Raw genomic sequence first — 12,916 nt, forward strand, 5'->3', positions numbered from 1 at the left:
CCCTAGTGAGTTCACCCACAATGCACTGCTCATTGAGAAATTAACTTGCTGAACCAAGGTGGTCACCCTACAACCCCATCCTTATGACCCTAGTGAGTTCTCCCACAATGCACTGCTCATTGAGAAATTAACTTGCTGAACCAAGGTGGTCACCCTACAACCCCATCCTTATGACCCTAGTGAGTTCTCCCACAATGCACTGCTCATTGAGAAATTAACTTGCTGAACCAAGGTGGTCACCCTACAACCCCATCCTTATGACCCTAGTGATTTCACCCACAATGCACTGCTCATTGAGAAATTAACTTGCTGAACCAAGGTGGTCACCCTACAACCCCATCCTTATGACCCTAGTGAGTTCTCCCACAATGCACTGCTCATTGAGAAATTACCTCGCTGAACCAAGGTGGTCACCCTACAACCCCATCCTTATGACCCTAGTGAGTTCTCCCACAATGCACTGCTCATTGAGAAATTAACTTGCTGAACCAAGGTGGTCACCCTACAACCCCATTCTTATGACCCTAGTGAGTTCTCCCACAATGCACTGCTCATTGAGAAATTAACTTGCTGAACCAAGGTGGTCACCCTACAACCCCATCCTTATGACCCTAGTGAGTTCTCCCACAATGCACTGCTCATTGAGAAATTAACTTGCTGAACCAAGGTGGTCACCCTACAACCCCATCCTTATGACCCTAGTGAGTTCTCCCACAATGCACTGCTCATTGAGAAATTAACTTGCTGAACCAAGGTGGTCACCCTACAACCCCATCCTTATGACCCTAGTGAGTTCTCCCACAATGCACTGCTCATTGAGAAATGAACTTGCTGAACCAAGGTGGTCACCCTACAACCCCATTCTTATGACCCTAGTGAGTTCTCCCACAATGCACTGCTCATTGAGAAATTAACTTGCTGAACCAAGGTGGTCACCCTACAACCCCATCCTTATGACCCTAGTGAGTTCTCCCACAATGCACTGCTCATTGAGAAATTAACTTGCTGAACCAAGGTGGTCACCCTACAACCCCATCCTTATGACCCTAGTGAGTTCTCCCACAATGCACTGCTCATTGAGAAATTAACTTGCTGAACCAAGGTGGTCACCCTACAACCCCATCCTTATGACCCTAGTGAGTTCTCCCACAATGCACTGCTCATTGAGAAATTACCTCGCTGAACCAAGGTGGTCACCCTACAACCCCATCCTTATGACCCTAGTGAGTTCTCCCACAATGCACTGCTCATTGAGAAGTTAACTCGCTGAACCAAAGTGGTCACCCTACAGCCTTACTGGAAGGCTGGACTCCTAACATCCTGTGTCAATATGCTTCTGTGTCAGCTTATCCATTACAGTCTATACACGGTATTAACTCATTCACATAAGTTACTTCATGGTGAATTATCGATTCTCTCAGTGACAGGATTATCGTTTGCCATTTAGGAGAAATTAGTTTCATGTCATGTCATTTGCTGTATATTCCAGTTCTTGCCTCGTCTGGAATAGACTACGATATCAAGATCTGGTCTCCACTGGAAGAATCACCATCCTTTAACACAGTGCTGGCTGACGAGGTACTGCTTTCTGTACCCCCCTTTTTGTTTGGGTTACCAATAAATTGGCACTAACAGGCTACCAGTTGTCATCAGTGAGACATGCCTCTCCTCTGAGAGGCATGCGCACACTGTCACAGTGTGCGTCCTGTGGTGTGCTGAATAGGCATTCGTCATGCACAAGCGTGTGGGAGGAGTCTAAGCATGTGAATGGCGATGCCACTTACAGGTGGGACAGTGGTGACTGAAGAAGTTCAGCCAGTAACAATTATGAAAATAAATTTTAGAGAAAAAAAAAATAATAATAATAATAAATGCATAAAATGTAAAATATATTTCTGGAACATTTCAGAGCATAACCATGCAGTTGTTCGGTCTGCTGACATATTGGAGTCTCTTGTGGTTTCTGCACCAGAAAACTGCCATAAAGACATATTTTGCATAATGAAGTGCATGTTCTAAGGCGACCTGCCCTGAGTGCATGTTCTACGGCCACCATTTGCTGTCCATTGCTCTTTGTTCACCTTTGACCTCTTGTCGTGGTGCCTTCCCTACAGGTGATCACACGCAACGAGCTGATGCTGGAGGAGACGAGGAACACAATCACAGTACCTGCGTCCTTCATGCTGCGAATGCTGGCCTCCCTCAATCACATCAGAACAGGTTAGCGCATCCTCCATCTTGATCCGGTGCGAGCGCGCTGCACTGCAGCTGTGAGGTTAGAGGTCACCCATCCTTTCCTCCCTCTTCCCGCAGACCGACTGGAAGGCGATCGATCGGAAGGGTCTGGACAGGAGAACGAGGATGAGCAGTAGCCGCTTTGTCTTCTTTTGCTACGAAGCACTTGAACAGCTGAGATTTGTACACGTAAAATGTAGAATATTTTCCATATCTGAGCAGTAGTGCATTTTTTAGCTTCCTTTTTTTTTATTAAAAAAATGAAATTACCTTTCTTACCATTTCCTTGAGAGTGCATCTGGGAAGAAAAGAAGAAAAAGGAAATAATTTAAAGGTGTAAATAAAAAATAAAAAAATTGGATGGCTGGTGCTTGAGGATTTAAAGTGCAATATTCTTTTTTCAGAAGCAAATGTTTGAGGTTGGGTCAGTGTTAAGGTGTGAGTTTTAATATAGCTAAAGAGTAAAGAACTCAAATGTTTGTATACTTGCGGTTATGCATGTTAATGTACGAAATTATGAAAATGATGCTTTAAGTAAACAATTTTGTTGTTTAAACTGCTTTAACATTCTTTTGTCTGTAAAAGGCCTTGCGTTTTTGCTCATTTTACCACACCGTTTCCATTTAAAATATCTGATGTTTGCTCAAACTCCCCACATACAGTAAATGATAGCTTGCTTCTACCTTGCTGCAAGACATGTTTACAGTTAATGCACTATTACCATGTCTATTGTTTGTCAGTTGGCCGGGAAAATGTTGTTGTTGTTTTGTTTGAGAATGTCATATGGTGAGGTCCTCGATAACACTGAAGATTAATGGTGGACTCTTTAAGTGTGTTCACTGGCTGAGATTAAATGGTTTGGGAATCTCTCATTTAAAACAGTTTAACCCTGTGCCGACCCATGTTCTTCATCCTTTAATAGTTGCCATTTTGTACATTGAATACCATTTAGTTCACTGGCAAAAGTTTTTGCTGTTAAAGTGTGTCAAGTTCGTCAGAGAATGTGAAAATATATGAAAAACATCTACAGTTATATTTGTCTGGACTTAATAGGTACACTTATCCTAATCTTTATGACTTGTGCCGTACATTCTTAAGGGTTTATCAAGAGCATTTTGGGAATGATAGCATTGCTTTCTCTGAAATAATAATAATAATACAAACTCTTATAGTCACCACAAAAAACTATGTGTATTAATACTATATATATATATATATATATATATATATATATATATATATATATATATATATATATATATATGTATATCAATTGGGTTTAGCTCTGATGACTTCAAAGGCCATAGCATATGATTCACATCATATTCATACTCATCAAACCATTAGGTGATTTACAAAGGTAGGCCTTTTCTGTCTGCCTTAATTTTAAGCCACGCTGGGTAAGAACGTCAGTTAAATGCCTAAAATGTAACTGCAAAGAAACGGAAAACTAGAAATAGTTTGAAGGAAAAACGTATTGTTTGGTTTACCTCAGCCTGCTCTTCCAAGCTTAACTTTGTTATAAAGAGTCAACCTTACAGTTCCAAGTCAATGTGAACATCAAAACAGCAAATTAGTGAACACATTTAGGTAGACAACAAGGACAAACTATCGACTGCCAGTTAGAACAGAAAATACTTCAGAAGAAGCATTGAAAGTGGTAGCGGCAGCAGTAGTCAGAGTTTCAGCGGGTGAACATGCTAGCAAGGTAACTACAATATAACGCATAGCTAGCGCTATCAATCTTTTAGCAACCAGCGTCCAGCTATTTACCGGTTAAAACGACTATGCAGGCAGTGTTAGTTGGCAAAAATATGTGGCTTATATTTCGTAGCCTACTTTAAAATTCGCAGTAGTTCGCTTATGTTAGGTAGAGTGTTATGCAGCGATTTTACCAGCTATTTTGAATGTTTTAAACTAAGATTAAAGGATAGCAAACGGTGGGTATACTTTCAACTACAAAGGCTGGCAGTAAAGGTGGTTAGACCTCCCAGGGTAAATCTAGTTTGTCGACAAAATGACAAATATAAGGAGATATTTGATCGGTATCCATAAACGTTAACTCGTGAGTTTTCTGCTTAGAGAAGTCGCCAACAGTTCCCAGTTACTGTGATCAGTTTGATTTGGAATTCGTAAGAAAGTTCCAAGGAGACCCATTAAGGTAAGTCGAAGTTGATTTTTTAAACTTTATAATACATTTTAAGAGAATAAATGGTATATCTTAAAGAGCACTTAGTAGTTTAGCATTCCCAGTGACCTCCTGCATGGGACAAATAAGTAGCAATTGCATTTCATACTTTTTTCAGTTTTTTTAACTTACAGCTGGACTCCAGTTTGCAACGTCGTTTGCCCTCTAGATTAATCAGGGAGTGACGTAGAATAAAGGAGTCGCTGGAGCTAGACAGCACTGTCGCCGCGTAGCTGACCACTATGATTAGCATCAGGTGTACGTCTCGCCAGATCTAGACTATATGGGGGGGATTATTGTATGCATGAGTTCTAAAACATATTTGTGAACCAATTTTTTTTTTTTTATTGGTGAACCAATTGCATTTGTTTTGGATAGATGTGATTGTGAGTCCAAAAATATATTTAACTAATCATCTCGTTTGTAAGATACAAAAAATATTTGTGAAATTTATTTGTGTAAGGTTCATGTTATTTATTTGTCATGTCATTTGATGTATGAGACAATAATACCCCCATAGAAATTTAGAGATGAAAAATTCTGCTGAAACACATTCAGCAACATAAATTAAAAATGGAGCACGGGTCACACACTAACCCTAATCCCTGCAATCCTGCCTGGACATTATATCAGGTTATAACGTCTGCACGAGGAAAGTAAGTTGCCATGCTGCATTCTATCTGAGTGGTTTGGTTAACTAAAAGGAAAATGGGAGAAAATCCCATTTCTTTTGGAATATCAGATACTGTGTATTACTGACCCCCCCCCCCCCCCCCCCAAGTTTTTTTAAAGTAGATGAAAAAGAGATTTAAAGTAACAATATGCATAATTGACAGAAAATGCCATAAAATTATTCCTCCAATGCATTTCTGCCAGGAAGTCAAGACATGAGGACAGAGGTCTAGACAAGCTGAACAGAATAACTATATAAGTACAAAATAAAATTATAATGCACTCTATTAAAATAATTCATTTTTATATACTGGGGCTCAACAGAAATAAAATAAATGAAAACCAAATATTATATACAAATATATTTATTACCTTCATAATAAAATAACTACAGAACAGTACAGCTCTTTCATCTGTAACAAAATCAATTCTACTTTTGATAAAAGAATGCATTGCCTTATATTCTTTGAAAAGGCTGACTACAGTTTATCTGAATTCAGAACTGAGCTGATTAGCTTGAAGTTTCATATTAAAGGCAACACTAATTTTATCATCATGTATTTACATTTTCACACATTTTCAATATAAAAATGAATAAGTACAAAAATGAAATGAATGAGTATCACAACTTTGAAACATGTGTACGTTGTATACGTTACAGAGATGCTTTGGGGGATTATTTTGTTTTTGAAGACTTGATAAAATATTTATTAATGGGATACCTTTTTTTAATTATTTAAACTTAAGATTCCACCTGACGTTTATGATACATGGGAATCTGTGGACCAAAACACAGAAGCTTTACTGAGCGATAGATCAACATACACAGAACAAACATGGATTTCTTCCAAGAAAAATATGCTGTTTGTGCATTAAACAGTTCTTATGAAAAAATCTGTTTGCTAAAGCTTATACTATAACTTAAAATATCATAAATATAATCATTATTGCTGGTTATTTAACACCATTGGCATCGTTGTTACAATGTAAATTTAACATTTTCAGTCGTAAAGCACATTACTATGACATTTTATAAGATGGATACTGTATGGCTTGGTATATTCCCACACCATTCCGAATATTACACAGATCTAAAGGAGCTTATATTGAACCTGGTCCATACTGCCAGGCTTTTTATACTAATGGCTTACAGTTACAGACTTCCACTTCCTTGAAATGTTTCTTAACAAGGTGATTTTTCGTCTTTAGACCTACAGCAGCTATTAGCCCAAATGAATAAAAACAGTCGTCTTCACTAGTCTCAGGAAGTGCACTTCATTGTGTGGGAAGTGAAAAGCAACAAGAGCATCATTTTTCACAAGAGAAAATACAGTAGGCCCCCTGTAATACTGATTCACATTCAGTATTACAGTTTACAAACAACAGTAACTGCAGCACAACTAGGTTCAAGTATCGAGGACATTTAATGTCACACAAATATGACGATTTGCTTTATTAGTGTTTTGTGCGACTTAAGTGCGTATGAGAACAAAGAAACACGATACCGGCTCTAAACTGTAAACGCGGCTAAAGCCAAATATATTTACGCCACTGTTTCGAAGTAAGGCAAATGTAACGGAGAACAAGAAGAAATAATGGTTTGTTGTGCCCATGTGCAAATAAATTGTTCAAATAAAGGCTTCATTATTGACCAAGAAAGTACCTTTGTTGTTTAAGCCTGAAAATAGGCCTTCTAAATCCCCTGGATTTAACGGTGTCACAAGTTAACGGCATGAGGTATCTCCTCCCCAAGGCCACGTAGCTGATTCGGAAAATCAAAGTGCTCAACGGGTCAGCAGTCTTAAGACACACACTAATTCTTGTCTTTTGGTCATGGACCTCCCAAAGCTCGGCCCCTTGGCTCGATCAGTGGCGAGGGACGAGGGACGGCCAGGTTTCCGGAGTTCTGCTCCGCCTTGCCGTTGCTGAGATGCGGGTCTCCCCCCGAGGAGTCCGACGCCGTCTCCCCACTGTCGCTCTGCCCGTCGGGCCCGTTCCGCCATCTCAGCACGACCTTGTACAGCCCGGCCACCAGGAAGACGATGGCGATCACGGCAAAGTAGCTGGCGTAGATCATAAACTGAGGAGGGAAAACCGAACGGCGCAGGCAAACGTTAATGTTCACTTCCATTACAATTTATGATGTGAGATCACAAATACGTGATTAGAATGTTCTTAACTCTTAAATAGAATTAAGAGAATAGAATACTCTATAAATCTTAATTCTAATGCTGATGTAACAATCACTTATGGTAACAGGAAGCAATGAAGTTCTAGAACAGTGACGAGACTGGCATTTTAAATGTTTTACCTGTGGAATAATATCAAGGCCCAGCCCAACGCTATCCACCACAATCAAAGTAAGCAGGGTCTGCAGTAACAGGGCGATAAAAGTGTTCATTCCAAACACAAGGGCATACCGCCTCATGCAGAGGTTAGCAGCAATCTGGTACCTGGTGGGGAGAACAAGACATTCAAATTAATAACAGACCTGTATGATCAGTTACAGTTAAGAGAAGACACATTTAAAACAATCTGTTGTAGCCCTGGAGTATTGATAGTGTTCCTCAGTAGTTCACCAACATAACAAGATGTCTTTTTCACCAGCAAGATGGTTTTTAGCAGCTTTTCACAGAAGACTATCCCTGCCATAATCCCCAAAATATATTCTGCTTCACACACTTACATTTTTGAGTACACTTCAAGTTCCACGGCTACACTTTTGGCTACTGCCTCATTTGCGCTCGAGAAAACTTAAAAAGCCGAACAAAAAGTCCTGATCGACACCACTTACGTTGCTATGGTGATGAGCAGCATATAAGTTCCCCTGAAGATGACGTAGGCTGCGTAGCACACCCAAATGTTGCGCACCGTGTCCATGACGTACACCGCCACGGCGATGACGACGGAGAAGGCGCAGAGCGCCAGCTCGCCCCAGGTTGCCCAGGAGATCTTCACAAAGCTCACCCCGAAGGCAGCCACTGCTCCTGGGAAGACAAACAAGGGATATGGGGGGGGGGGGGGGGCATCAGATCTGCAGCTACTCTTACAGTAAACCCAATAGTGCCAGCCAAAAAAAATAACGACACCCTAAAATATAACAAAGCTGGGGAAATTTAGCCATTTTTTCCCCTGATGATAACGGAACACTAGGACTTTGTTAGGCCTTGCCTTGAAATGCACACACAGAATCTTTTCTCTGAAAGGGCACATTACAATGGTCATTTAGCATGAATGTGTAAATAAAGCTCACAATCAGTTTTGAAGGCTGTATGTTTAAGGGATGCTTTTAAAGTAATCACACGTATGTGCGTGTCCGTTTTGTTCATCAGCAGTTGGACAAACTTGTTTTGCCCAGCCGTTAGATAAAGATGTTTTGCTTGAAGAGCAAAAGCTGATTCGGAACTAGAAGAACTAGAAGAATATGTACCAGTCTGGATCAATGTAGAATATGATAAGTAAGTATATAGCTCTGATACAAAACGCAGAGTATATATCAGAGAACTCGCTGCTTTGTTTCAGAGAAAACACCATACTTATTTATTGTGAATTCTCTCCATGCTGCATGTAATAAAATGTGCCTTATCACAGTGGTCCCCTTCTAAACCCGGAGTGGATTAATTTTTCCACCACAGTTTTAAACTCTCTGGAGTTGATCAACAAATAGCTACTTTTACAATATAGCCCCATGAAAGTGCATACCCGTTACATACAGTACACACAATGAATGCTCCTTATAATTCTCATTTATAAACTGTGCTATTTATAAGTACTACATGCAGCCAAAGCATTCCCTGGTATTTACTTCTGTGAAGATCCACTCTTATAAGCACTAGGAAAATACCTAGAAGAGTGGAGACAGTCTCCACATAGCCGTTGTAGATCTCATACTCTGTGGAGGGCAGAATATGTTCCCAGAGGGCCTGGGTGTAGTTGACCACCTGGAAGTAGCCGCAGGTGGACAGGGCCCACCACACGGACCAGGCCAGCAGGGTGCAGGAAGAGTAACACTGCAGGAAGTCACCCCACAGAGTCCTCAGCACGTCCACCAGCTCACCGCTCCTGCCCCAGCCGAGCTTCCTCTCCTGTGCAAAAGCAGAGAATGGACAGGGGCCTCACACGCAAATCCACACGTCTTTTTTTTTTTTTTTTTTTTTTTTTTTAAACTTTCCCCATACTTGGCTTTGTCAATCAGTGAAGAACATTAGAAGTTTTAGTTTTAGCAATGTGTTCCAAAGATGCACTAAGTGTTGGAATTTAGACCAGTGTCGTACACTGTCCGGCTTGTAGATAAAGCAAAGGGCATGTGGGTTCCTGGCACAGGAATCAGTAAATTCAGCTCTCTGACCCGACTGCACAGTTGGGCTGGCCAAAAGATTTAAAGAACACCTGTTCTCTAAAAATCTGTTCTCTTTTATTTTTGTTAATCTTAGAATTAGCAATAAAAATGTAATTAATTATACTCCCAACCATCAAAGACATCACTGTTGAAACTGTTGGCTTTATAAATTGTAGCACACGTTGCAATACATTAACACAAATTACACCCACTTGTATTGCGTTAGTTATTTCACACCACGTTAGTTTACATTACTTGCAACTTGGATGGGTTTTTAAAAAATGAGCAGATCAGCACTTAAGCCAATCGTACAAAGAGAAGCTCACCTTGAAAACTGCACCAGGCTCACCCTCCCGGCATGGAACCTTACATTCCGCCTCCTCCATCAAAGCTACAGCCACATCGCCAGTCCTCTCGTCCGCAGCTTCCTTGCCCAGGCCGCCGTTTCTCTGGTGGAAAAACAAGCTCTCGCTGGCCACGGGCAGAAACCAGGGGGCGCCGAAGCCCACCACCACCGAAGTCAGCGTGATGACGCTGAGATAGATCAGGCGGACCTGCGCCACGGACACCAGCACCTGCCCGATCAGCGAGCCGACGGCGGAGCCCACCAGCGCGATGCTGCGGCAGTAGCCGGTCACTCGCTGATACTGCGCCGGGTCCACCACACTGTATATGTACGAGTAATAGGCTATCTCCGTCGCCGTGGCGACCCCGTAGAAGAACTCCATGAACTGCATGGCCAGCACGCCTTGGACCTTCACCAGCATCACGTAGGTCACAATGAAACTGGCCCCCTGGATAATGATCACGGGCTTGTAGCGGAGGTAGTCCGTAGCAAGGAAGACCGGAAACAGGAGTGCCAGGTATGAATATGTCCATACTGGATAAATCTCATTGACAACCTAAAGTGAGAGAAAATGAAGTGGCTGATTTCAAGTGGTGCTTTGAAGAAAACTCAGGCTCAAAGTAATTCCTTGCATTTATTAACATTAAATATTATTATAACATTACTTCTAAATTTTACTTGAGTAACATAATTTGTGTCCTTAATAAGGGCCAAGAAACCACATGATATGATTAAAAAATGCAAGCAGACAAAAACTGCTAACTATTCATGAGAGTTCGAGTGTTGTAAGTCGGGAAATTAATCCCCACAGCAACAGGGTAGACGGATTTAGCAATCACGAGTTGGAGGATTAGATTTCCCAGCTAATGAAAACAAGTCAGGATCAGGACTAGTTTAAGAAACACAAATTCAAGTAATCTACGATCCCATTTCATTCATTCAACTTCCTTTAAAAAACACTAAACACAGGCTATGCACTATTATCATATTTCATAACTTTCAAGAGTGATGGGGTGAACCCAGCTAATCGGCTATTTAGAGTAGCCTACTAAAATTTATTTGCCCCTTCGAGATTCGATGACAATAATCTAGAGGTCAAAAACGTCCATTACAATGAATGAAAATTACTTCCTGACCAAGTTATATAGTTAACACTACAGGGATCGCTTTCAGTAAACTATATTGGTAGATACATTCATGGAAGGTCTGATTAATATCTTCGGTTGTAATTATGCTAATCTCTGTTCGCAAGGCATCTCGATGCTTAACTAGCTAACCATCTCACTAGCAGAATTCGTACTCCAATTAGCAGGATTCGGACTTACCTCCGTCTCAGTAAGATTCTTTTCAGGTCCCATTAAATATGCGGTAAGAAAAGGTTCCGAAGGTCTGAGACTTGAGAAAAATCCATAAACACACAGCAAAACTGTAGGGTACAGCCATGGTTCAGACATGTCAAGTACCGCGTGTATACTCCCAGCCAGCTAGGTTACGACTGGCGACCTTCCGAAGCAGAGCTGGTTCACGGCGGACGAATATGACGACATTGGTTCTGAGCCAATCCATCTGCAGAATCAGTGGGTGTGCCCATAGGTGTGCGACGCGCCCAACAGCAACTAGCTATGTTGTTCTCGATGATTGTAGCCATAGACTTATATATATATATAAACGCCGCATTGGCCGCTTCGGCCCCTTGCTGCGATACGTCAACGTGGCCGCCATATTGGTCCAGGCAAGACTGGCCTGAAAACGGGGTAGCTGCTGTTTTTCTGGATAAAAAGCACTATAACGTTTACATTTCTCAACCGATTTCAATGAGTCATTTTTATATACAAAAAAAAGTTTTATCAGTTACTTAGAATCTCGATAGTTGCAATCCTATGTTAGCTAGCAAGCAAATAGCAAGAAATCAAGCTTGTTCAAATGAAAAACGTTTAAGCTAAAATTAATAATACATTCATTACTTTCTGGTCAGCTTGCCAGGTTAAAATTAACTGGCAATTCCTTATGACAATTAATTATTTTCCACCACGTAAGTAATTCAGTTCATGTAAACCTAACGTTGATACACACTACTCTCTTGAGCGTCTAGCAGCGATTATAGCCTAACTATCGAGATTCTAAGTAACTGGAGATAAAACTTTTTTTTGTACTCCACGTAGATCATAAATCCTTGAATATGAAAACGATTCTTTGAAATCGGTTGAAAAATGTAAACGTTATAGTGTTTTTTATCCAGAAAAACCGCAGCTCCCCCGTTTACTTCTATTTGTTTACAGGCCAGTCTTGCCTGGACCAATATGGCGGCGACGTTGACGTACGATCCAAAGGCCAGTGCGGCGTCTATATATGTAGCTATATGTCTACGTCCACCTGCAGCTATATATAAGTCTACGTCCACCTGCGGTGGAAACGCACTGAGTTCCTCAAAAGGTTCCTAGTTCCGGGGTAAAGTTCCTGCGGTGGAAACGCGGCTTATGATTGTAGCCCCCAGTATAGGCCGAATACAGCCTATAAAAACATACATTCTATAGTAACAGGGGGTGTTGCCAACTCCGTGGTTTTCATGCCGAATTGGGCTTCTTTAGAAGGGTTTTTTTGTCCGCGGGTTGCGGGTTGGGGGTTGGACCTTCCGCATGCAAATGATTACATTAAGCCGCGTTTCCACCAAAATTACCCGGAACTTTCAGTCCCAGGAACTACTTTACCAGGAACTAAAATGTTCCTTCAGCCAATGGTTGTCTGCGTTTCCACCGGGGTCTAAAGTACCGCGAAGATTAGGCAAATTAGCCCACTGACGTTGTCGTCGGTCCATCTGTCATATGATTTCTTCTGTAACCCCATACTACCACCGAAGTAGCCTACATTATTTTCTAATAACCGGGACAGCCCGGAGGGGTTTATTCCACTTATATACAACGGGTTACCAACAATGACTATATATGGTTACTTTTGTATTTATTGATTTTAATATATCCTCTCAAACACATTCATTAACAGCAGAAAACATGCACACGTTGTAAAGAATTTGCTGTTTTATTACTTTCTCGTCGTCAATTCCATATAGGCTAATCGCAAAATGACAAGAATAGAACGAAAACTCGGACTTGCGTGAAAATGTAAATTCCACCGTTTG

General features: G+C 41.1%; 2 protein-coding genes across 6 annotated transcripts in view; one reads left to right on the plus strand and one right to left on the minus strand.

The window, feature by feature from the left end:
• LOC118214196 (DDB1- and CUL4-associated factor 6-like) overlaps positions 1 to 3,127 on the plus strand; it is a 36,566-nt gene extending 33,439 nt beyond the window's left edge. For all 5 annotated transcript variants that reach the window (XM_035393896.1, XM_035393898.1, XM_035393897.1 and 2 more), the window contains 3 exons: positions 1,490 to 1,578; positions 2,115 to 2,220; positions 2,314 to 3,127. In XM_035393896.1, coding sequence (XP_035249787.1) covers positions 1,490 to 1,578; positions 2,115 to 2,220; positions 2,314 to 2,372 — 254 coding nt within the window. In that variant the 3' untranslated portion in view covers positions 2,373 to 3,127. The remainder of the gene's footprint in view (positions 1 to 1,489; positions 1,579 to 2,114; positions 2,221 to 2,313) is intronic.
• A 3,459-nt stretch (positions 3,128 to 6,586) lies between these two features.
• slc19a2 (solute carrier family 19 member 2) lies at positions 6,587 to 11,334 on the minus strand. The gene is made up of 6 exons (XM_035394645.1): positions 11,106 to 11,334; positions 9,761 to 10,336; positions 8,940 to 9,180; positions 7,890 to 8,082; positions 7,407 to 7,548; positions 6,587 to 7,175 (listed from the first exon to the last, which is right to left on the minus strand). Exons 1-6 carry the CDS (start codon positions 11,232 to 11,234, stop codon positions 6,927 to 6,929), a joined length of 1,530 nt encoding a protein of 509 aa, XP_035250536.1. The 5' UTR covers positions 11,235 to 11,334; the 3' UTR covers positions 6,587 to 6,926.
• Positions 11,335 to 12,916: the final 1,582 nt, after the last annotated feature.

Source organism: Anguilla anguilla, chromosome 15 (assembly GCF_013347855.1).
Source record: "Anguilla anguilla isolate fAngAng1 chromosome 15, fAngAng1.pri, whole genome shotgun sequence".
Classification (NCBI taxonomy): Eukaryota; Metazoa; Chordata; class Actinopteri; order Anguilliformes; family Anguillidae; genus Anguilla; species Anguilla anguilla.